Raw genomic sequence first — 24,631 nt, forward strand, 5'->3', positions numbered from 1 at the left:
AGAGTAATCGGTATAGCTGGCAATGGACTGGACCGAATAGAATAGGATAGAATATAATAGGATAAAATAGAATAGAATGGAATGGAATGGAATGGAATAGAATTTTATTCAAATAAACTTTTACAAGTGCTTTTGAACCGTTAAAATAATTTACCAAAAGTTCACCGTTGGAAGACTCCCCACTAGGTGGACAAACAACATCAAACGAAGCCCTTATCAAAGACCAATGTCCAACAGTGGACGTTTATCGGTTGATAATGACGATGATGATAAATAAACAGAAAAGTTATCAGCCCTGTCACACCTGACTCTGTCATGGGATTTTCGATCGATCGAGAGTCATTTACGTATGAATGAAATGGAGTTTTTCAAGAGTCCATGAATAAGCAAATGTTGCGTATAATCGTTCCTGCATCCTGTCTAGCCCCATTGTAAATAAATCAATCCTAGAGTACCCCTCGCAGGGGTTGGTGTCCATTTATAATTTACGATCTTTCACCCCGAGGGGTTGTGCCATACAACTCTAAGTAATAGAAATGGTATATCTATAGCTTTACCTTTTTATTCGACACTGTCATCAAACCCATGGCCGCTCCACTACTGAGCACGGATCTTCTCTCAGAATAAGATGGTTTTGTCCACTCCATAGTCTGCCACGTGACCAAGTCCAGCTTGGCAGACTTTACATATTTCTTTGAGTACATTATGAAGAACTTCCAAGCGTGCAGGTTTCCTCACGATGTTTTCATTAACCGTTAAAAAAAAAGATATTTCATTTCTTAGTGCTCATTGCTCATATATCTAACTCTAACTAAAGATAAATAAGTAGAACTACCTCCCTTCACACTTCCTCATTTTGAACAGACATACAAAACACAGGCATACTGTTTCCTTCACGATCTTTTTCTTCGCCACTAAAGCAAGTGCAGTTTAATTGTTTGGAACGCAGATAATTCAGAAAAGATAGAGGTGCATGCGCAACCCCCGGACCTCCGAATCACTTGAGTAGATAAATATCTACTCTGTGCCCGCATAGTGGGTCCCATTACTTCTATAGCCATTTTAATTTCTGTGGCTAGTACCTAATAAGTAGTAATAAAGGGAAATGGTGTTCGGTTAATGGCACAGGCAAGGGCGGGGCGTCAAGGTAGTCGTAATCGTAAAACTGAAGAATGATGTCAGTACATGGGTAATTTGGCACAAATTGTCTGTGCGTCTCGTATTGTACGTAGGTGGACTCAACATTAGTCAAGCAGAACTATGTACCTACCTCATTATATTAACCCATCCCCAGCTAACTAGGTACTAAGCAAGGATGAAAGCAGAATGAGACGAGTTAGGCCACAGTCTACCACGCTGACCAAACGGGGTGATTCACTAACTCAGTGATTCAGTTTTTTTTTGTGATGTAACCACAAATTCACGGTTTTTGAATTTTTGACTTTACCTGTGCTATAAGATATACCTACCTGCCACATGATTCTAGGTAAAAGGAAAGTACCTTATAGGTTTATTGACGGACAGACAGACAACAAAGTTGTCCTTTAAGGGTTCCTTTTTCCTTTTGACGTACGGAACCCGAAAAATGATATTTAATTTTGCTTAAAACTCATACCTATACTCCGTAAAGTTAGAAGAGACGACATAAATCCAATGAAAACCAAAGAACAAAAATGTAATAAGCAAAGCAAGTATAAGTCTTGATAAGTATACAATTTGGGGGCCTTATCGCTACCTAGCGATCTCTTCCAGGCAAGATTTGATTAAATAAATAAAACCTAATTGCAATAAAGTGAGACGTTCGGGGCAAATTACAAGGTTACGCAACACCTACAGGGTAACCTACGTACCTACCTAACAAGCATAAAGACTCGACTACTACCCGCGATCTGCCGATTGATATAAAAAAATCGTTTTTCTGTCGCTCGGTGTATTTGTACCTACTATATTTATATTTATGAACTCAGAATTTTTTATTGTTCCATTTGATATCCCACTCGATACAATAGCAATAAAAAAAATTTGGAGACACCCCCACTTTTTTTGTATAAAATGTAGCCTACTACACAGGTCGGTTTTGTTCGTATATAGCCCATAGGCTATATACGAACAAAACCGACATATATAGGGTGACATATCACCCGCACCATGAATCGTTTGACACCTCAAAATCGGCTCAGTAGTTTAGGCGCTACAGTGGAACACACATAAATACAAACCTAGGTACATATATACATACTCCCTTTTGGCTTTGCCGTAGTCGGGTAAAAAAGATAATATCGTACGATGATAACGTAACTCGGGGTTGGATCCTAGGCACGTAGGCTAACTTTCGGAGTTATGTGTCATTTGGGGCAAATGACAAGGTTATGCAATACCTACAGCGTTCGTGTCGATGTTGAAGGTAGAGACGTTTGGCCTGGGCCCAGCGCTCATTGTTACACTGCCTCAGTGTAACTGCGGGAATATCGATTTGCCGCATAGAAAGCGTTTCGGAGTTTATTGATAGTGTGCTCCAAACAAACGAACTTTGGCTCTCATTTGAATAACCAATCAGCGATTTTGTAAAGTGGTGATAATAAAAAAACAATCAGACTCGCACACCGAGGGTTCCGTACTCGGTATTTTTTCCGACATTTTGCACGGTAAGTAAAAAACTATTGAGCATAAAACTAAATAAAAATCTGTTTTAGAATGTACAAGTAAAGCTCTTTTATATGATACCCCACTTGATGTAAGCACAAATTCGCAGTTTCCGGAGTTTCCTTTACTTGTGCTATAAGACCTACTCGTACCTACCTGCCAAATTTCATGATTCTAGGTCAACTGGCAATACCCTATAGGTTTCTTGACAGACAGACAACGAAGTGATCCTATAAGATAAGGGACTCCTTTTTCCCTTTTAACGGAACCCTAAAAAGTGGAGAGTCTAGTGGTTAAGACGTCAGCTCGTATTCGGAGGGTACGGGGTTCGATTACAGACACGCACCAACTTTTCACAATTATATATGCCAGTCGGGGCAAATTGCAAAGTTATGTAATACCTAAAGCGTCTGTGTCGACAGTAGAGAGTTGGCGTTTGTGCCTCAGCCCAGCGCGCGAAATTGTAACTGAATCAATGTAACTGCGGGAATATCGATTTACCGCATAGAAAGTGGAGACCGTTTAATTTAAACCTCTGAAGTAGTGGCACAGGGAGGGGTTATGACATCCATACTAATATTATAAATGCGAAAGTGTGTCTGTCTGTCTGCTACCTTTTCACGGCTCAACACTTTAACCGATTCTGACGAAGTTTGGTACAGGGTTAGCTTATATCCCGGGGACGGACACAGGCTACTTTTTATCCCAGAAAATCAAAGAGTTCCCACGGGATTCCCAAAGACCCATCCACTTAACCGATTTGTATGTTTGGTACCGAAGTAGCTTGCGTCTCTGTAATTGACATAGGCAACTTTTTATCCCGGAGAAGCAAACAGTTCCCACGGGATCTTTACAAACCTAAATCCGGGCATCCTCTAGTTCATATAAAAATGAAACGAGTACCTACTCGTTTTTAAAAAAAACATGAAAAAAATTCGATTTTTGGAAGATTTTTTTTTTTTGTTAACTATGAATAAGTACAAAAACACACAATGCTGTAACAGTGAAGGAAAACATCATGAGAACGCCTGCATGCTTGAGAGTTCTCCATAACGTTTTCAAAGATGTGTGAAGTCTGCCAATCTGCAATTGGCCGCACTTGGATTTTGGCCATAGCCCATCACGACTATGGCCAAATCCTTCACACTCTTAAAGGAGACCCGTGCTCAGTAGTGGCTCGATAATGGGTTTATGACAGGTCTAGAATATCATCAGTTTTACGTAATAGATACGTAAAAGCGATGACGTACGTAACCGTTAGGTATATCTCCGGATCTCCGGTATTAAATTGTCAAGGGAATCGGAAGCTCTTTGCATACGACAAGTTTCAGAGTCACTTCCTGTCAAAGACAGTCCGATGCGAACTTGCAATACAAGCTCGTTTATATAAGAAATTCCATTTAAAATCTTTTTGTGATTATTCCCTTTGCTCTAAAGAATACTCTGCATATAATATTTGTAGAGAAACCTTTGAATTTGTTCCTAATGATTACACCGGAACGACTTTTGTAGATAGATAAAGCTTTTGACTTTGGCCTGAATGTTTTGTTTGTGTTACATAACGATGTGTGTATGAGTACGGAAAAATCGGATTTTAATTTTTTTAATTTTGGGTCCCAAAATGTCATACATCGGGCGCTATAAACTACATATTTTTTATGCTTTTTTTAACGTTCCCTACCTCAAAAGGAAAAACGAACCCTATATGAATACAATAGAATAGAATAGATTTTTATTCACACAAACTTTTACAAGTGCTTTTGAATCGTCAAAATAATCTACCACTGGTTCGGAATGATCACCTTGTTGTCGGTCTGTCCGTCGTGTCTGAGAAGTACACCTAGATATGGTCATTCCTGTTGACCTAGAATCATGAAATTTGGCAGGCAGGTTGGTCTAATAGCACAAGTAAACGAAAAAGTCCAGAAAGTTAAAATATGAAACCGTTTTGTGGTTACATTTAAAATATGTTCACGAAAAAATTAATTTACTAAATCGTAGATGGCGCAGTTCGTCATTAACTTGCAGTATTCTAAATAAAAGTATCATACCTACGGGCTATGAGTATTTTGTACAATGGTACGGAATCCTTCGTGTGTGAGTCCGACTAGCACTTAACCGGTTTTTTTTAGTCCAAAACTTATTTTTAGAAACATGATAAAAGTACCGATATATAAACTCTACAATGTCTACTTTGAGATACTTTCCGAAACTCATACCTTAGATTTCTTAGACAGCTTTCGAAATAATTTAATTGAACTTTTAATTCAATATTTGGTTTTGGGTGAACGTCCTAAAACAAATACCAAAATTTCAAGTTTGTAACTCATTTCGTTTACGAGCTAAAGACCTGTGACGTGCGGACGAACAGACAGACAGACATATAGATAGCATATCAGCAGATAGTTACGGAATCCTAAAAACGACCATTTTCTAATGACCGCCAAAGTTTTTAGTATCTATATTACACGTGTTCTGAATTTCTGACACGCACTTTTCCAAGTCAGTTAAAAGCCTGAGTAATCCGTAACACGAGTGCATAGTATAAATAATATCTCATATCGTATGTAATATGTAGCCTGGAGGAGCCATAAAATCCCCTCGGCACTGGGTTAGTGCGGGCCGCCTGCCAATACTTGTTTGCTCAGGCCCAACAGACGCCGCCGTGTCTGGCCTTTTAAGGTCAAACTGTGCCTTTAACTGGGAACTGGGAAATACTTTTCACTGCACTTATCTATTCTGAATGAGTGTAACTGTTCTGAAAGAGGGAACCGGAATAACTGATATTGTTTTGAAAGTGTCCCGGTCGAAATGGGGATGGGCAGGGCATGTCTGTAGGACTACTGAACGGTGGACTTGTTTGCTTCTGGACTGGAATGGAGGCCACCTAAACCAAACATAAATCTACGCGGGTGAAGCTGTGGGCATCAGATTACAGATAGTCTTTTTAACCCCCGACCCAAAAAGAGGGGTCTTATAAGTTTGACGTGTGTATCTGTGCGTCTGTGTATCTGAGTATCTGTGTATCTGTCTGTGGCATCGTAGCGCCTAAACAAATGAACCGATTTTAATTTACTTTTTTTTGTTTGAAAGGTGGCTTGATCGAGAGTGTTCTTAGCTATAATCCAAAAAAATTGGTTCAGCCGTTTAAAAGTTATCAGCTCTTTTCTAGTTTTCTTGTAGAAAAGAAGGTTAGATAACCCTTAGGTTCATAATATTCAAGTGTCAATTGACAAATGTCAAGCTGTCAAGATGGACGTTGCCTAGATATACATAATTATTTATTTGAAAATGATGTTTTGGAAAACTCAGATACTTTGGATCGTAGGCGCGGAATAGTCCAAGAAAATCGGTTCAGCCGTTTGAAAGTTATCAGCTCTTTTCTAGTTACTGTAACCTTCACTTGTCGGGGGTGTTGAAAATTTTTAATTTACACTTGTTATAATATAAAAAATCGCTGGCATATATCTGTCTCGTTTTAACTGAATCTTAAGTCTGAGCAAAGTCAAAGTGCGCTCTATAGATTTCAGCCTTAAATCCACTAGCTAGAGCATCGAGGAAAATTCACATGACAGACGTAATACATAATATTATGACGTAGAAACACGTCAGCGTTCCGCTTGGCGCACTGCCAGGCTTGGTTGTGACAGAATTCAATAATTTCAGCCACCAACAAACAAAGGGCCGAGATGGCTTTGTTAGGACTTTCTAACACGAGGTTGACATCTCAGTCAGGCAGGGTTCTCTGGATCACGATTTGAGGATTTGAGTGTAGGCAGAGTGAACTAGAGTGAGGTAACTCTCGGTTTGATCCTAAATCGACTATAATGCCAAATGTTAGGTTATGACGATGAAAAATCTAAGAAAAATAGGGAATTTGCATGTTTTTTCAAAAATTCATTCAGCCGTTTTCTAAGGAATGTTTTGAAAATATTTTTGATTTCTAGAAAGATTTTGGCTGAAAAAGCTCGAACTCTATCAACGTTATCTAGGACCGAATTTGTATTTATAAGACACACAGAATAACTTCGGTCATAATATTTTAGAAGAAAAATTCCTCTTGCGGCTCGCTCTATATCCGCACTGACGAAGTTGCAGAAAACATTTTTACGGTTACGCATCATCTTCGGAATTTTAATGATTCTTCAGTTCAGAAAAATTTGGAATATACCTATCTCATTTACAGCTATGCAATTGCCTGTTATGATTACTTTATGGTTGCTCGGTTTTCGTGTTTACAGTAAACGATCGTATATTCATCATCATACATCAGTTTAAAAGCTTTTTTCGAGCTTTTTCTAGACTTATTGCATTTGTAATGGCTATTTTTGTTTGGGTAATAAAGTTGTCCGTTCTGGACTAGGTAGGTACTGCGTCTTCGTTTATTTCTCTTGTTTTGGAATATTGTCAAAATAAATATCACAATGTTTTTTTTTTCTATTTTATCCATACTTTAATAAATGTGAAAATGTGTCTGTTTATATCTGCTAGCCCGGATAACTATAGATTCACGGCCCATCCGTTTAACCGATTTTGACAAAAGGTACAGAGATACCCTGCATCCCGGGAACGGACATAGTACACGGAAGTTGTCCCGGAAAATCAGAGATTTCTCACGGAATATTAAAAAACCTACACCCACTTGGACGAAATATTCAGTCGAAGACACTGAGTGACTCAACGCACAGCTCAAATTACTTGACCGATCGGCTATAATGACGTAATATCCGCTAAGAAAGAATTTTCGAAAATTTAACCCCTATGAGAGTAAAAAGCACGTTCATGTAAGTTGATTACGAAGGTTCTCATAGGAACTTTACAATACGTATTGACAATAGTATCATCATTGTAATGCAATGTACTTAGTGGATAGGGATTTGATGCTCCGATCAATACAATGGAACTGCAACGTACTTATGGATTCTGATTAACTAAATCGACGTCATGGCCATCGAGTTGACAAAACCACGGAAGAGCAAACCTCACACATCAGTCGGCCCCGTCAACACTAAACACAGAATAGACCTAAGTAGAAAGATTTTTGAATTGAAATAAAATGAGATTTATCTGCTGAATATGAGTAAATGTTATGATGTTTTACGTATGACTTAGGCATCCTTCATATTCCACTTCATAGCATGCAAATATTTACAAGTTAGCCCTTGACAGTGATCTCACCTGGTGGTCAGTGATGATGCAGTCTAAGATGCTAGCGAAGTAACTTGGAAGGGGTATGGCAGTTTCATTCAAATAAATCTAATCATAAAGGGAATGTTCCACTGCACTGATTCAGAATGCCTTTTCTATGAAGAAAATCCCATGAAGAACCAGCTAGAAACTCGGTGGTTGCTATTTTCAAAAATTGGCAGTGGTGGCCTTAGGTCTAAAGGACCTTGAGAAGTCGTTCAGTGAAATGTTCAATAACTAAAAGCCACATCTGGAAGTCGCTGTAGTAAATAATAATAAACAGATTGCTAATTTTCTGATAATAATAATCATGTTTATTTAACTTTCTGTTAAATTAAAGCAAAAATATTATAAAAAAGCGAAATTCGGGTTTTCTTCAGACGTGCTTATTTATTTATTGTTTCTTTATGGACCTATTCGAAAGTCAAATCCACAAAAAATAACAGAGATCGTGGGCCTTCTTTCCTGAGCTACAGGACATAGGATGAACTAACATTACCTACTCTAGTAATATCATGAGAGCTCTCTGTTATCAACAATATCAATTTGCTTCTTTGTAATGTAAATGCAAGATTGGAAGCTCCAATCGATAATAATAGAATTGCAACTCATGGGTTCGATTAAATAAGCGAAGTACGTAAACATCTACGTCATGACTCATGGTTAGGTAAGTGGTTAAATGCATTTAGAAACGGTAGTCAAAATGTACCTAACGAGGTACTCTTTTAGAATAGCAGGCATACCATATCACCATCATATCACAGATTATGACAGTTAGGGAACTTCTAAACAAAACGTCGAGACTTCGACCGCCCGTTGTGCCAGATCCTTTTTTCAACCCACTTCTGCGGTGTGTCCATTAGATTACAAAATGGGGTTATTGGATAGAATATTGGATAGAATCAGGCGTTGCTTGGGAACTTGGCTTTATTGCTTGGTTGGGGAGGTAAGCGGTGCTTAGCTTGTAACTGCATGTTTGACCATACAGATTTTTTCTGTTGGCGGATTATAGCAAAATAATTTTTAACTGTTTCTTGCTAAAATGGGGTTATTTAAGGGGCGGACTAACAAATTCCTGAAAGACCGACAACGCATTAGCGGTTCCTCTGGTACTGCAAATGTTCAGGGGCGGCGGTAATCGCTTAACATCAGGTGACCTGTCTGCTTATTTGAACGCTTTTTTATTTTTATTTAAAGGCGTAAATGTTAGTAGCCATTTGACGCAAGTAGCCCTAAAGGAGTCCTATTTTTAACCCCCGACCCAAAAAGAGGGGTGTTATAAGTTTGACGTGTGTATCTGTCTGTGGCATCGTAGCTCCTAAACTAATGAACCGATTTTAACTTAGTTTTTTTTGTTTGAAAGGTGGCTTGATCGAGAGTGTTCTTAGCTATAATTCAAGAAAATCGGTTCAGCCGTTTGAAAGTTATCAGCTCTTTTCTAGTTACTGTAACCTTTAGTTGTCGGGGGTGTTATAAATTTTTAATTTACACTTGTTCTTTGATTTTACATCACCATAGCCTAATATTTGACATATCGTCGATTGAAGATCAAACTGAGAGTTTCCTATAGTTCACTTTCCCCATAATATGTCATTGGTATGTAGAAAGAGCGAATAAGCCATTTTTCTATGAAATAGCTTTTCGAAGCAGAACAATTTATTATGTCATTTGTGACCGATTCAGAACTATTGTATGCTAAAATACTTTATTAAAAAATAAAATATATATAAAATACTGAAAAGTATAGTCCCTGGCGGATTCGACTTTTCTACAAATCGCAGACGCTACGAGTTTGTCAAAAATTTACGTAGCTTTGAAAAGCCGCGTTAAATTGTCTTAGGAGATTCTGCCACTTCACATTTTTCATGTAGTGAGAAGCCGTTAGAAAAGTGTTATGGTATGTTTATGGATCGTAAAGTTTACACTTTACAGCTATTCAAGCACTGTCCGTCACTTAACTCTATTTCATGGATCATTATTTTTATATTGGTCTACATAATTCTACTTTTATAACCCTCATTTATGCACTCATACAAAACAAACGGGGATAGTTTATTGATTGACAGACGAAATGAATAGTCAATCTATCAATCTATCGCCTCAATAGCTCAACCGGTAAAGGAGTGGACTGAAAACCGAAAGGTCGACGGTTCAAAGCCCGCCCGTTGCACTATTGTCGTACCTACTCCTAGCACAAGCCTGACGCTTAGTTGGAGAGGAAAAGGGGAATATTAGTCATTTAACATGGCTAATATTCTTTAAAAAAAAAAAAAAATTGAGAAGGATTTAGATACCCTAGGGTCTAAGCTAAATCCTTCTCATTTAAAGAATCCGTGCTCAACAGCGTACCTATTACATATTATATACATATCTTACTACTTATATATTAAGCTTACGTAGACATACCTACCCAAAGTCAAATGATTAGAGTCTAATCTATAAAAACGAAGAAAATATCTCTACATTAGGAATATTATTATCAACAAAGCAACTGATCAATTGGTATGAGAAGTCCAATAATATCCAATATCCAACCTAAGATACCAATATTAATATTGGAAATTGGATGAAATGGATCTCGAATAACATAATATAATAAACCTAACAACAGTCTGAAAATGAAATGAAATGTCTTTATTTCATATACTTTTTCGGATCATCATGATAAAAACGTATCAACTGGAAGCCTTTTGGAATTCAATGTACCTGAATGTACATTATAGCCTTGACAGCATCAGATGGCGACCCTATTGAATTATTCGAATAATAAGACGATCCTTTGTGAAATACGAACTGTTCAACGGTCAATCCTTCAAAAGAAACTTGTTATAAGTAGTATTTGCCAAGGGTTTTCAGTACTTTGCCAAAGGTATTTAAGATGAGAACGATTTAAGGCAGACTTAAACTTCTTAAGGTGGATTAAATTGAGTGTTTCTTGTCCTTCTAAAAGAGTTGTAAGGCTTACGAGAATAAGCTACTACATAGATGATAGTCACGACTTCGTCCACGTGGATTTAAGTTCTTAAAAATCCCGTGAGAACATTCTGCTTTTCCGGGATAAAAATAGCCTATCACTCCCCCAATTGTATAAGAAAAACGTACCTATAAGAAAAATCGTATAGGAACGGAATTCCGAACCAGTGGTAAATTATTTTGACGATTCAAAAGCACTTGTAAAAGTTTATTTGAATAAAAATATATTCTTAAGCATGATTGTCGTCAAGCGCAGGTCTATCACGCAGTAACGAAAACGTATTTGTCTATAAGCCATTGCTATAAGCAAGGAAAATTTAAGCAGTTTAGAGTGGAATTACTAAGAATCGTCTGATGCCGTATAAACGTTTAATTGACGGGCCGTGGATAATTGGATAAAGGAATGGCAGGGCTTCTTCATTCGATCGAATGGATTTGTACGCCATTTGTTCAATAAGTAACGTATTTCGTAACTTAAAATCTCATTGTGAAATAATTTAATTATTAACGCTTTCGACGAAGTTTCAACGCAATAAGGAATGAAACATCATGACTGCTTTAAGATATTTAATTTTGCTCATATAAAATTCAATTAGCGATGTAATTTGAACTCCTATTATTATTGTAGCAGGCAGCAGTATTAGAAAGTTCCTACGTTCCACTCACGGTATTTGCTTCCCCGGTTCGCTCAATAGCACTCCTAGATTTTGACCAATTAAATATCACTCGCTTTAACGGTAAAGGAAAACATCGTGAGGAAACCTGCATGCCTGACAGTTCTCCATGTACTTAAAGGTGTGTGAAGTCTGCCAATCCGCATTGGGCCAGCGTGGCAGACTATGGCCTAGAACCCTTCTCACTCTCAGAAGAGACCCGTCCTCAGTAGTGGGCCGGCAATGGGTTGATTATGATTTATTGTTCTCAACAGTCGAGTGCCTGATGATCTATTAACGCACAGCCATGGACCTATAAAACTCCGCGCAGCCTAACCCGACGTTAAAGTTAAAATTTAGAATTTTGACAGCAGGTTCCATTTATAACAAAGGCACACACTAATAAAGAATTCATGGACATTTCAACCCCTGATGGGTTTAAATAGGGGGTGTTTTTTTACATATATCTATTACAAGAGGCGGCTGCTTCCTCCGATATGATCGTCGGAGACATTTGTCAGTAATTAATATAACTATTTAAAAAAAATAGGGGTTGTTTTTGTGACAACCCCTATTATTTACAAATTATATCCAAGAAAATGTTTTTGGGTTCTTGGTCAAAAATTATGAAATCGGCCTTTTTTGCATACCCGCGATTTTCGAAAATTCCACGTGAGCGAAACCGCGGCCTGTCCTCTAGTTCCGTATTTTTTTTTTCTTTCTTTTTCAGGGTGAAACAATTTTCTAGATGTTACTACGCTTTATTTGAACTTACAAACTGCGTTTTGTATTTTGCAGAGTTTGTAAGCTAAGTTGAATTCAAATTATTCTTATTTTTTTAATCATTGATTGCTTAAAGCGTAGAGTTTGGAAATATTATACCTATCACCTTTTAGGGTGAAATTTTTTTCAGGATAAAGTTTGCGGTCGATAGAATTGAGAACTGTTTTTTTCATTCATCGATTGCAGTAACCACTACATTTTTTTTACGTTACTCATGGTTCTGTGTTCTAGTCCATTTGAAACCATAAGTTTTTCTTTTTCAGAGTAAAACAGCTTCTGAACGTTAGTCATAACGACTCTTAGAGCTTTCAAGGGCTGAATAAAGTAAGACAAATCACTCTTTTTTTTTCATTCATCGATCGGAGGAACTAATACTTACGTTTACATTTTTTTGTTACAGATCTTATGGTTCTGGGTTCTAGCACTCAAGTTTTCCTTTTCAGAATAAAATAGCTATATAATACGTACTAACGTTAGCTTTAACGACGCTCTGTAATAAGTTAGACAAACCATTCTTCTTATTTCATTCATCGATCGCTGAAACCACCACATTTTTTACGGCTCTGCGTTCTAGCTTTTTTTAACCTTTTAAGCTGGAACGGATTAGTACTTTTCTTGACTTTTTTGGATGAAATACTAACGTTAGCTGTTCGGTGCTGGCCGGTGACAGGCGTCCATCGTCCCGCGCACTTCCCAACACGCCATTAGGATCACTCATGCAACACAACGGTATCACACTGGCACACGGGAAAACCGATCGACCTATTTATGGCACTACACTATAACATTATTGACACTGCACTTATTTCACAAGATCGCGTTAATAATGGGGAGTTAGTACGGCAGGCGCGCGACGCGAGCGTCCGCCATGACGATTTGGTTCTGGGGGATTCTTTCGCGCGCGCGCCAAATTGATGGTCGGTGTTGCGAGATTCACATAACTTGCTCTGGTTTAGGGTAGGTAAATTGAGGAGCTGGTGAACAAAACGGGTACTTAATTAAATACAATTCTGATCAAAATACTTTTTTTACCCCACTGAATACTACATTTCTAAGCAACACGGCCTAACACTGCACTTCAGTGTTTGACCCGTGAAAAGGTCTCAAACAAACACTATCGCATTCTTAATAATAGTAGATATGGGATAGAGTTTACCCCCCCTGTACCCACGTGGCGTGTGGTGCGGTTGTAGAAAGAGAAGGGTGAAAATAAAGTCAAACAACTCTTCAGAACAACCCTTTAAAAAAACACGTCCTTGCGGTGCTCTAGGCTTTCCAACGAGCTAGTTAGTTCGTTTATCTTTTTACACATTGGCGTACTAGTCGGGTAATTTTCCAGGGAAAAGGAAATAGAGTATTTTCCCTTGACAACCCAGCCACGCATGCGCGGTTGCCGACCACTGCAATACGGCGCGTGTGACAGCTACGCGGGCCTATTTATACCTCCCTTTGTGAGCGCTTGACACGAATATTCTTTACTTTACTCTCTCATCGTATTCCTCACGGCCAGAGTAGAGTGAGGGAACTCTTGATCCTGAATTGACGATCTGACAAACATTAGGCTTTGGGGGACGTGAAATCAAAGAAAAACAGTCGTTTCATATCGTATCTACCGTCGAATGTATGTAACATCGGCTGCCAGTAACGTCGGAGCCTCGGCGTTTTGTTACAAGTTCCTTGTAGTGAACTATGTCACTATTGAGGGTCGCGACCCCTTTCCGTTCATCACATAACGGTACTGGTGTTCTTGGGATAGTAATGCAGTTTGTTCTCAGATCCTTCCGCATACGACTCGGTTAAAGAATTAGGTTAGGTCTGACGATTATTATCGATGTCAATGATAATAACCGGCACCGATGCCGGTTCTTGCGAGCACTCCTCAATAAAAGCAAAAGCAAAATGTATCAGCGTAAAAATCTTCTAGTCTATAAATAGGTTTTTCTTACAACAGGCTCCGTTGCTCGAAGTTTTCCCAACCATGCCAATATTACCCGGCAGCCGTTTTCTAAGATCTTTCGAGTCCTTAAATCTTGAGTTAAATTTCAAGAGCCACTCAAAGCTCTCAGCGTTTCATTGAAGTGGCTATTTAACTGGGACTAAATTGGGACAAAGAACAATTTTCTTTATCTTCTTATTTAAACATCCACTTACTTACTTAATAAAACAAAACTAAGACTGTAGAGATCCAAAAAGCGTACTCAAAACTTTGCTCAGACTAAAATGAGACAGATAGATGTGAGCGTTATAAAGTTGTCTCGTTTTAACAGTGTCTTAAGTCTAAGTAAAGTCAAAGTACGCTAAAAGTACGATCTCAGCCTACGTCGCCTGTGTGAAAGCATAGACTCCTAACCAGTGGGTCTAGAATATTGATTGAGGAATATATCCAAAGCATGAAATTCTGGTATCATCATCATAAACCCATCGCCGGCTCACTACTGAACACGGGTCTTCTATCAATCAGATTGACAAGGGTCTGGCAAAAGTCCACCACGCTGGCCAAGTGCGGATTGGCAGACTTTACACACCTCTGAAAACATTATGGAGAATTCTTTTACTTCACCGTTTAAACAACTGATATTTAAATGCAGCTTAAAATGCACATAACTCCGAAAAGTGAGAGGTTATGAAAAAAATAGCGAGCAAACGAGCAGTCGGGTCACCTGGTGTTAAGTGATTACCGCCGCCCATGAACATTTGCAGCATCAGAGGTACCGCCGATGCGTTGCCGGCCTAAACCTAAGTGCGTGCCCGTAATCGATCCGCCGAGCCTCCTAATAGAGTATCACTGTAGTTATCTGTTTAACACCGCAGTGGTTTTACTGCATCCAGACACCTTTTCAAAATTTTCCTCACGTGCTCAGATTGTACTAATCTTTTCGAGAAATTGAAATTACCCGAAACATGAAGCCTGAATTCTAGTTAATTAGATAGGCAATATGGAAAGACAAAATTCACACTTCAAACAAATTGATAATATTTTATCGAAGCACAAAATATTATCATAATCTGATAAGATTACCAAACCGGTAATAGAGTTGTAACACAGTAATCAAATGGATGTGACAAATTTTTCGACTCGACTTCAGCAATCAGGACTGAAAACCGAAAGGTCGACGGTTCAAACCCCGCCTGTTGCACTATTGGCGTACCTACTCCTAGCATAAGCCTGACGCTTATTTGGAGAGGAAAGGGGAATATTAGTCATGTAACATGGCAAATATTCTTTAAAAAAAAAAAAAAAACTTCCAACCAGAATTTTTTTCTAAGCCATGACCCATGATCAACAGGATGAAATTATTTATCTGATTTGATCGTCCAATCGTCGAAGATAATAATCGAAGAATACTATATATACAGTTTTAAATATAAAATGTAACGGCTATATTGACGTATTTACTCGAAAAAGGACCCCGGCCCACTACTGAACTCGAGTCTTCTCTTAGAATGAGAAGGATTTGCAGATTGACAGACTGCACACACCTTTGAAAACTTTGAGAACACATTATGGAGAACTTTCAGGCACGTGCAGATTACTATAACGGTGTTTTCATTCACCGTTATAGCAAGTGATATTTAATTAACCTCGTAGCTTTAGTTTTAAGTTAACGTAATGAATTATCACCACTGCATCATTGTTTGACAATCAAAAAGTGTACATAGTACCCAATTTGAATAAAGACTTTGACTTTTACATGGGTTGACCATGATGAATCTCTATCATCGGTAAGTTCGACTCGACTCCAGTAAAATAATATTAAAAATTTCCGACTCCGAGTTGAAAACTGTTAAGGTTACTAATTAGACAAATCGGGTATTGAATATATTTTAAAAGTTATAATTATAGCCCTTGAAAAATCTCTATTTTAGGACAAATTTTGAGGCAACTTTGTGACTAATAAACTATAAAGTTGAGAGATTAACAACTTCATGACACACCTTAGTTATAAATGTTTTAGTTTTTGTAAAAAAAACTGGTTTTTTTCGAGGTGCGGTTAGAGTGGAAGGGGGACACGCACAGATAACGTTATTTCCGTTATCTGTGAAAACAACACTATTTTAGGCGCCCGCGCCACCCACCAACAAGCTATCGCTTCGATGCAGCGGGCCCTAAATACAAAATTCAATAATATAATATTATTGTACATACGTTAACTTAATTATTCAAATATGGTGGCCTGGAGAGCTTTTGTGTTCGTATTGGCGTTGAGTTGGGTAAATACCTACTTTTTTTTGTTCAAAACATCATTTTATTTTTTATGATTGTTTAAACTTTTACATATTTCATTCTATAATAATGTAAGCTTTTTATCGTGATTTTGTCCGCTTTGATAGGGCTATAAATATCCCGTTAAAAAAAATCTAGTTCTGTAATGTTTAAACTCCGACCTCCGTAGCTTAAACCGTAGCCAGTCTACGTGGTTTATGGTGCTACGAAAAGCATTCACACTTATAAAACTAAGGGTCAATTTATATATACTAGCAGCTTTGCGCGAATCCTTAAAATTTAACAGGGCTCTCTCCGTCACTCGTTTCCACTCGTTTCATACAATCGTAGTTCCAATTTCATTTGAATATTAAGCAAGCAAAGTCCATGAAATTTTGCAGATATATTCTAGAAACTAATATCTGTGTCTGTGGTGTTTTAGATTTTTCTAAAAATATGTAGTTTTAAAATTACAGGGGTTCAAAGATTTGTATGAAAATTTTTAAGACCGCGTAACTTTGAAACCAAATATTTTAAGAGAAATCTGGAAAACCACAGACATAGATATTAGTTTCTAGAATATGTCTGCAAAATTTCATGGACTTAGGTTGCTTAATATTCAAATGAAATTGGAACTACGATTGTATGAAAAGAGTGGAAACGAGTGACGGAGAGAGCCCTCTTAACACAGCATATTGACTTCTATCTCCACCACGTAAAACACAAACTTCTTTTTCAGTTGAAATTGGTGCTTTACCATAGAGAATCAATATGCTGTGTTAAATATTAGAAATTCGCTTCGATTCGCTCCTAATATAAATCGACCCTAAGGTTGAAATCTATAAAGCACACTTAGACTTTGCTTAGATTTAACTTTCAGTTAAAACGAGACAGATTTATGCCAGCGGTATAACGCCGTCTCCTTTTAACGGTGTCTTAAGTATGAGCAAAGTCAAAGTGCGGTCTATAGATCTCAAAGACCTAGGAGTCTTTGAGATTGAGAAGGGAATCTGCGATCGTGTGATCAAATTGACGACAAGTTGCTAATGGTTCGCAAATCGCTGACCAATAGGAAGGCACATATTGGTGACAAGAACCTACACGTTTTGTCTGTTTTGTTTTAGTTATCAACGTAATTCCTATTGCGAATCAATTACAGTGTTTTTTACCGTGTTTATCCAATATCTCAATGTAAACATTAAGTGAAAAAGTAAACAAGAATGTCACCCCTAATAAAAAGCAGACATCCTGAAATACGCATCCGCACCCGATGTGAACTTCTAACAATTAGCATCTGCATTCACATCCGCGGATGTCAAAATTTTACATCCGTAACAACCCTCGTACCTACCTACTACCATCTCAAACTCATCCACTGCGCAGGTTCAAGGTCAGATACCTTTTGACATAACACATTTTAAATTTTTTTGTTATTATTTTTCAGGCTAACCCCTTGCGCACACCAGATGAACTAGATTTCGTTGAAAATGTACGAGATGGTATGTATTTTTAAAGTTTTTTACTTTTAACCCACTAAAGTGGTCCGCGGGCATGCAGTCTTGCTTTTTCAAATTGCACACCTTGTCGAAATTCGATATTTTTTTATAGTTTAGATATAATTTTTTGTTGTCATATGTTTTATATGGAACAACAGATTCCGCCATCTTGATTTTTTCTGCTCATCAAGTAGACTATCAAGTCCTGATCATTTTCTGCCAAAAACCACTCTTCCATCTTTTATACTTTCTGAGTTTTTTTTTCTTCTGGCTTTACACAGATTAGCCAATGTCAGGTTAACTTTCTGAGTTAGACGCCTATGAAATTTGCATAGCCGCCATCTTGAATCCGCCATTTTGATTTATATTTCAGCTCACTGGATGAGCATCACTGGATGGCAACTGAATGAGGTTTCGAGTATTTTTGTTTCAGCAGCTCCCGCCTATCCTTTAAGTTTCTACCTTGGAAGTAGCATCTTCAAAATTTGGATGGCTGCCATCTTGAATCCGCCATTTTGGAGATTTTTTCAGCTCACTGCCAATGGGATAAGGTTTTCAATGATTTTTAAGTTGATTTTCAAATACTTTGCTTGCAGTCAGTATGCCCAGGATTGTCTCGGGCTGGGAAGCCGAGGAGGGCCAAATCCCGTACCAGCTCTCCCTCCGCATGGTTGACAGAAACGGAGGAGTCGCCGTTTGCGGCGCCACCATCATCCACAGCGAGTGGGGTCTCACCGCTGCTCACTGCACCGCCGGGTTAGTTTTGTTCTTACCAACTTACCGCCGCCACTTTCTCACATGTCTGCAGAAAATTATGTAGAGCCGCTTGTGTTGTCGTGAAGTAATGTCGTCTTTGAGTTCGAGTGATTAGGATACTTTAATTTGTTACATTTGTACTCCTTTACGTAAAAAAGAACGCGTTATTGGCATTATCCTTGTATCGAAAACATTAAAGTCCGACATTTTGATGCGCCCGACTCGGTAAAATGCCGAGCGGTTACTGGACGATCCAGCAGAGACGCGAATCTGTATCGTGCTGCTACCGTGCTTACCGCACCAATCAGGATCGCGCCATAGAAATATAAGCGCTCGGTAAGCTTTCTGTACCGCGTATACAGAGCATGCTGATCTCGCACCGCTGCTGCACAGACTAGAAAAAGTCCTACGGAATGTTTTTACTTAATAACTTAAACGAAACAGACCCAAATAAAGTACGTATTGACGAAGGTTCCAAAAATATAGTGATCTTTTTGCTTTTAGTAGGGAACTTCTAATATTTTTTTATAATCCGCGTGGATTTAGGCACTTTAAAATCCTGTGGGAACTCTTTGATTTCCCAGGATAAAAAGTAGCCTTTGTCACTCCACAGGTTTTACAACTATTTGATGCAAACCATCAGGTTTATCCATTGCTCCGTCACATTGCGGTGTGATTGAAGGGCAGACTAACAAACAAACACACTTTCGGATTTATAATACTAGTACTGATTTTTTTTTCTTTTTCAGCCGTGTAACTATCATCATTCGCGCTGGTGGTCGCGCCCTGAGCAACCCTCAGCTGCTGTTTGAGACGACGGACTATTACAACCACCCCGATTACGACGAGTCGCAAACAAGAGTGCAACCCCACGACATAGGCGTCATCAAGTTTGATAGAGTCCTACAATTCAATGGTAATTGATATCATCTGGTAATATTGCTATAGACTGAGTCAGCTTCGGACTAGCTCCACCCCGAGTAGGACGAATCGGTACAATTACATCGGTACAGTACATTTCTGGTACAAATAAATATAAACAAATTATTTAGCGTAGCAAAAATTTCGCGCACTCTTCGCTCGCGGTTTTGCAACTTAGTCTGCATGTATTTAAGTTTTTCAAAATTCTATGTAGATATCTCTAAATAGAGCCAAGTTTTGGTTTAAAGGATGAACCGTGAAATGATTACGGATAGATGGACAGACAGACACACTTTGGCATCAAATTGCAAGGTTTAATTAATTCCACTAACCCCATCAAGCCCATCAAGTCGAGCAAACATTTTTTTCTCATGAAAGGATACCTTAATTCAGCTAGGAATTAGGTTATTAGGGCCATGCCCTAGAGTTATGGTAACTGATTATACATCTTCTTGCTGACTCTTCTCGATAGTCTCTCTTCTCGAACTAATGGCAGATTCTTTTGATGATTCGAAAACACTTTAAACACCAAAAGTCTAAAAAAGCTTTTCTACTTATTAGGTACTTCTAACAATTTACCTACTCTCTTTCAGACCTCATTCAGCCAATCAGGCTGCAGGCGTCAGCGGACATGTATAAAAACTACGACATGATCCGACTGCAGACCAGCGGTTGGGGACAAACATGGACCAACGGTAATAAACTAAGGATGAGATCTATACAGCGCATTCTGACTTTGCTTAGACTTAAGACAGAGTTAAAACGAGACAGATGTATATCTCTCATAAAAATCCGTCTCGTTTTAACACAATCTTCAATCCAAGCAAAGTCAAAGTGCACTTTATTTATTTATTTATTTATTTATGTACCGCCCACAGAGTTACACATTTAGATTAAATACATGTTGTTCCTTAAATTCTAGGGCTCTTATGCAACTCCACTTACGGGCAGTCACAGCATACATTAACATAAACATAAGTCGTACAGTAAAATATAAAATATAATATAATTGCTAACCTAAGGAATATGAAAAAATACCTAAGTTATAAATTTTAAAAGAATATAATAAGATGGAAATTAAATTAAAGTAAAGTTAAGTTAAACTAAGCTAAATTATCTAAATCATCTAAAATACAATATACTTACGGCTAGGGACTGACACTAATTATCGTTATCCTATTGAGGAATCGAATCTCACCCTAATCTAAATCACTAAAAGGAAAAAATTTATAAATCTCACCCTAGACTTAGATGCAGCAGACCAATCAGATAATTGATAGATGACGCGGACGGGCAAAATTATCACGTCATCTATCACTAACATAATAATTGGTCTGTGAACACTCTTCATTACCGCAGGCTTCGCGCCAAAAAAAAATTTAATCAAGCGGGCACTCAGTAAAACTTTAGGTTGCGTTTACTTGAGACCAATCTCTTTAAATCTAGATTTATTGCAAATTATGCTTTATTTATTCAGCAATTATGTTTCAATGAGCAAAGTCACATCGCGCCGACCGCGTTGAAAACGTGTGGTGGCCATAGAATTAGGAATAGGTATACATATTCTAGGTTCTAGTTAAAAAAAATTTGGCGGTGACAGCGCTTGACTTATCAAATTTTATCAACTACATTTTAAATTATGAGTAAACTGTGTTGATAACGCGCCCTGTCATCGCTTATTTATCAAATTATCGATTGATAACGAATAACTATAACTTGATAAATAAGCACTGACAATAGATACTTACAAGACTTTCTTTCTTTTATCTATAGTACTGACAGTGCGATTTGCGATCACCGCGATACTAATTTAAAATTAAATCATTTAACTTAAAACGTAGGTAGTTATATATTAAAAGCGAGATAGGCTAATTGGCGACAGCAATGATGAGGTTAACAGGGCTCTCTCCGTCACTCGTTTCATACAAACGTAGTTCCAATTTCATTTGAATATTAAGCAACCAAAGTCCATGAAATTTTGCAGACATATTCTAGAAACTAATATCTGTGTCTGTGGTGTTTTAGATTTTTCTAAAAATATGTAGTTTTAAAATTACAGGGGCTCAAAGATTTGTATGTAAATTTTTAAGACCGCGTTACTTTGAAACCGAATATTTTAACAGAAATCTGGAAAACCACAGACATAAATATTAGTTTCTAGAATATGTCTGCAAAATTTCATGGTCTTTGGTTGCTTAATATTCAAATGAAATTGGAACTACGTTTATATGAAACGAATGACGGAGAGAGCCCTCTTAAAGGGCTTCCGAGACGGTCAAACACGTAATTTTGCTTTGCTTGATCAAGCAAACGGCACTTTTCTCAAAATATCTCGAACACTGCCCGCATCGTCTCAAGCAAAAATATAAAATTCCATCAATCACTGTCAAGCACGTAAATGCTTGACCCAAGCATCAAGCAAACTTTGTAATTCTCTGGCCACATTAAGGTTACCGTCAATGCCCAACAACGCCTTAACTATCGCAATAATCAACACGTTTTAAACTGAGTGACCACACTTGAACGGTTAACGTCCAATGCCAATTGAATTGTACTTAAAATCGTCTAATGTCAAACGGCATTATGAATGCCGTTGTACGTTGATCGTGGCTACATCTACGTTTAACGGGAAACGCCGTTGAAAATCGCGTTTTTGGCGAATACTTAATGCTTAAAATGCTTGGCTCAAGCAAAAATCTCCGCCTGACGTCAAGCCCGTCTCGGAAGCCTCGGAAGGTTAGAGTGCGCTTCCCTAGAAGCTTCCATCCCTTTATTTTCATTAATAATCTTTTTTTTATCTAGCTACAGCCTTTAATGATACATGAATTAATTCTACATGATCATTTGCTAGGCCCCTCCCCCGAGGTGCTGAACTGGGTGTACCTCCTCGGCACCAGCAACACGCGCTGCAGAGCCGCCTTCGGTGGAGGCTCCAACATCGTAGACTCCACCATCTGCGCCAGCAGCTACAACGTCACCAGCCAGTCCACTTGCCAGGTTTCAACAATTTTTTTAGTTAACGTGTTTACGTGTAACGAAACGTGTTTACCCAAAGCAGAGTTTGCAGTATTAGTTGATTATCGAAAATGTTATCAGAAGCTTTTATTCCCAAACGAGAATGGCCAAATCCAAGATGGCTGAGTTTTTTTTTTTTTTTTGAGAAATCGCCGTCAGTCAATATAGTAACAAACACACACAAACACACGCGCGCATACAAACTTTCGCCTTTATAATAATTACAGTGCAGACTGTCATGATAGTATGATTATCCTCTCCTTCAGGGTGACAGCGGTGGCCCGTTGGTCGGGATCGATGTGGACGGCGTCCCATCGCAAGTTGGTGTCTTTTCCTTCGTGTTCGGCGGTGGCTGCCACATCGGCTTCCCTGCTGGTAAGGACTTCCAAGCTGCTGCCTATAGTGGAGACCGCGTAGTTGTTCTATTTCACGATGACCGCTCAGCCTTGGTTGTAGTAGTGAGTGTAAGCGTTAACGCATTTGTGTGTGTAACGTAAACGGTCCAAAGGGTCTTCGTGAAATAGAACACCTACTTTATTTAGGTATATAAAAAAGACGATTTTGAAAAGTACCATTATATAAAACTAAATTCAGGTATTTAAAAGGGATGATTTTTACTGAATTAGTTTTCATTTTTTGAACTTATTACATTTATATAACTATAATAAATTATGCTTCGTATTAAATCGGGGAAGGTATATTTTCAGGTTTCGTCCGCCCGGGACCTTATCACGCATGGTTGAGGGAAGTGACTGGAATCAACTTCGACTGGAACCCACCTTCCACCACGCCCAGCCCAACCACGCCGCGTGAAGAAGTACCGGTAGAGGATGACGATACCACTGGTTCTTCATCAAACTTAAAGTCAAATAATTTATTGACAGCAACAATCTTTGTTTTTCTCTCATTTTTACATTATAACTTATTACTAACCTATAAATGACTTTATTTGACCTTATGAATTAAGTACCTAGCAATGTATTATTATAGATCCTGCAGAAGACTCATCTGTGTTGCAGTGATCATCGCCCTCCTCATACAATATCTTTAAAGTTTAATGTAAGTAAGCTTCTATAGCTCAACGGTTGAGGAGCGGACTGAATTCCGAAAGGTCGGCGGTTCAAACCCCACCCATTACACTATCGTCGTACCCACTCCTGGCACAAGCTTTGCGCTTAATTGGAGGGGAAAGGGGAGTATTAGTCATGATTAGCATGGCTAATATTCTTTTATTTTTAAATGTCTGTTCGAAGAGTTGTACGGTTTGCAAAGTTTCGATTTAATTTTAATATCACAGAAAATTAAAACGGGGACATGACCTGTGATATCAGCGTCAAGAACTTACATAGTTACACAATTTGGGGATTTAAATATTACATGGTCACAGCAGTTATTAGGGTACCTTTCCACCAGAGATGTGCTATGCAGCTATGCTGCGAAGATGTGAAATCAACGCTACGAATATATTATGTGACCGTTTCCACCAATACTAAGCTATGTAGGTACTCTGCTCTGCACATAGCTACACCACTCGCGACGGCCTATAGCAGCCATCCATAGCACGCATCCTTCCATATAAAAAACATATCTTAGTACAATCCGTTTCCACCAGTGCTAAGCTACGTGCACCAATGAATATGATTGGTGGATATCAAACGCATCCATAGCAACGTAGCATAGCATATCTCTGGTGGAAAAGCAGCCTGAGACTGGTGGGAAGACGCTGAGCTGACATACTATATGATGCAAGCAGATTTAGGAATGAGCTGTTGATAGAGGAATGTGCAGTGCTCAGACAAGCCAACAAGCGCTCTAGAGCACGAAGAAAGTACCAATATTGTTGTTATCTTTTTTGTTGAAAATGAATAAAATCATCAGATATTTTTTTTATAAAGAATATTAGCCACTAGCTGACGCCCGCGACTTCGTCCGCGTGGATTTAGGTTTTTCGAAATCCCGTGGGAACTCTTTGGTTTTCCGGGATAAAAAGTAGCCTATGT

At 38.3% G+C, this 24,631-nt stretch overlaps 2 protein-coding genes and 1 long non-coding RNA gene across 4 annotated transcripts in view; 2 read left to right on the plus strand and 1 right to left on the minus strand.

The window, feature by feature from the left end:
* LOC123870666 (cholesterol transporter ABCA5-like) overlaps positions 1-13,130 on the minus strand; it is a 47,967-nt gene extending 34,837 nt beyond the window's left edge. For both annotated transcript variants that reach the window (XM_045914024.1, XM_045914022.1), the window contains exon 1: positions 12,881-13,130. In XM_045914024.1, coding sequence (XP_045769980.1) covers positions 12,881-12,957 — 77 coding nt within the window. In that variant the 5' untranslated portion in view covers positions 12,958-13,130. The remainder of the gene's footprint in view (positions 1-12,880) is intronic.
* The window catches only part of LOC123870695, a 29,637-nt gene extending 16,413 nt beyond the window's left edge, over positions 1-13,224 (plus strand). The window contains exons 2-3 of the long non-coding RNA XR_006797125.1: positions 8,277-8,281; positions 13,214-13,224. This is a non-coding gene — a long non-coding RNA (uncharacterized LOC123870695). The remainder of the gene's footprint in view (positions 1-8,276; positions 8,282-13,213) is intronic.
* Positions 13,225-17,895: 4,671 nt separating this feature from the next.
* LOC123870970 (collagenase-like) lies at positions 17,896-23,653 on the plus strand. The gene is made up of 8 exons (XM_045914486.1): positions 17,896-17,942; positions 18,536-18,695; positions 19,445-19,611; positions 20,210-20,311; positions 22,468-22,613; positions 22,898-23,006; positions 23,339-23,476; positions 23,622-23,653. The coding sequence occupies exons 2-8, from the start codon at positions 18,541-18,543 to the stop codon at positions 23,651-23,653; spliced, it is 849 nt and encodes a 282-aa protein (XP_045770442.1). The 5' UTR covers positions 17,896-17,942; positions 18,536-18,540.
* The last annotated feature ends 978 nt before the right edge of the window (positions 23,654-24,631 follow it).

Source organism: Maniola jurtina, chromosome 13, assembly GCF_905333055.1.
Source record: "Maniola jurtina chromosome 13, ilManJurt1.1, whole genome shotgun sequence".
NCBI classification, from domain to species: Eukaryota; Metazoa; Arthropoda; class Insecta; order Lepidoptera; family Nymphalidae; genus Maniola; species Maniola jurtina.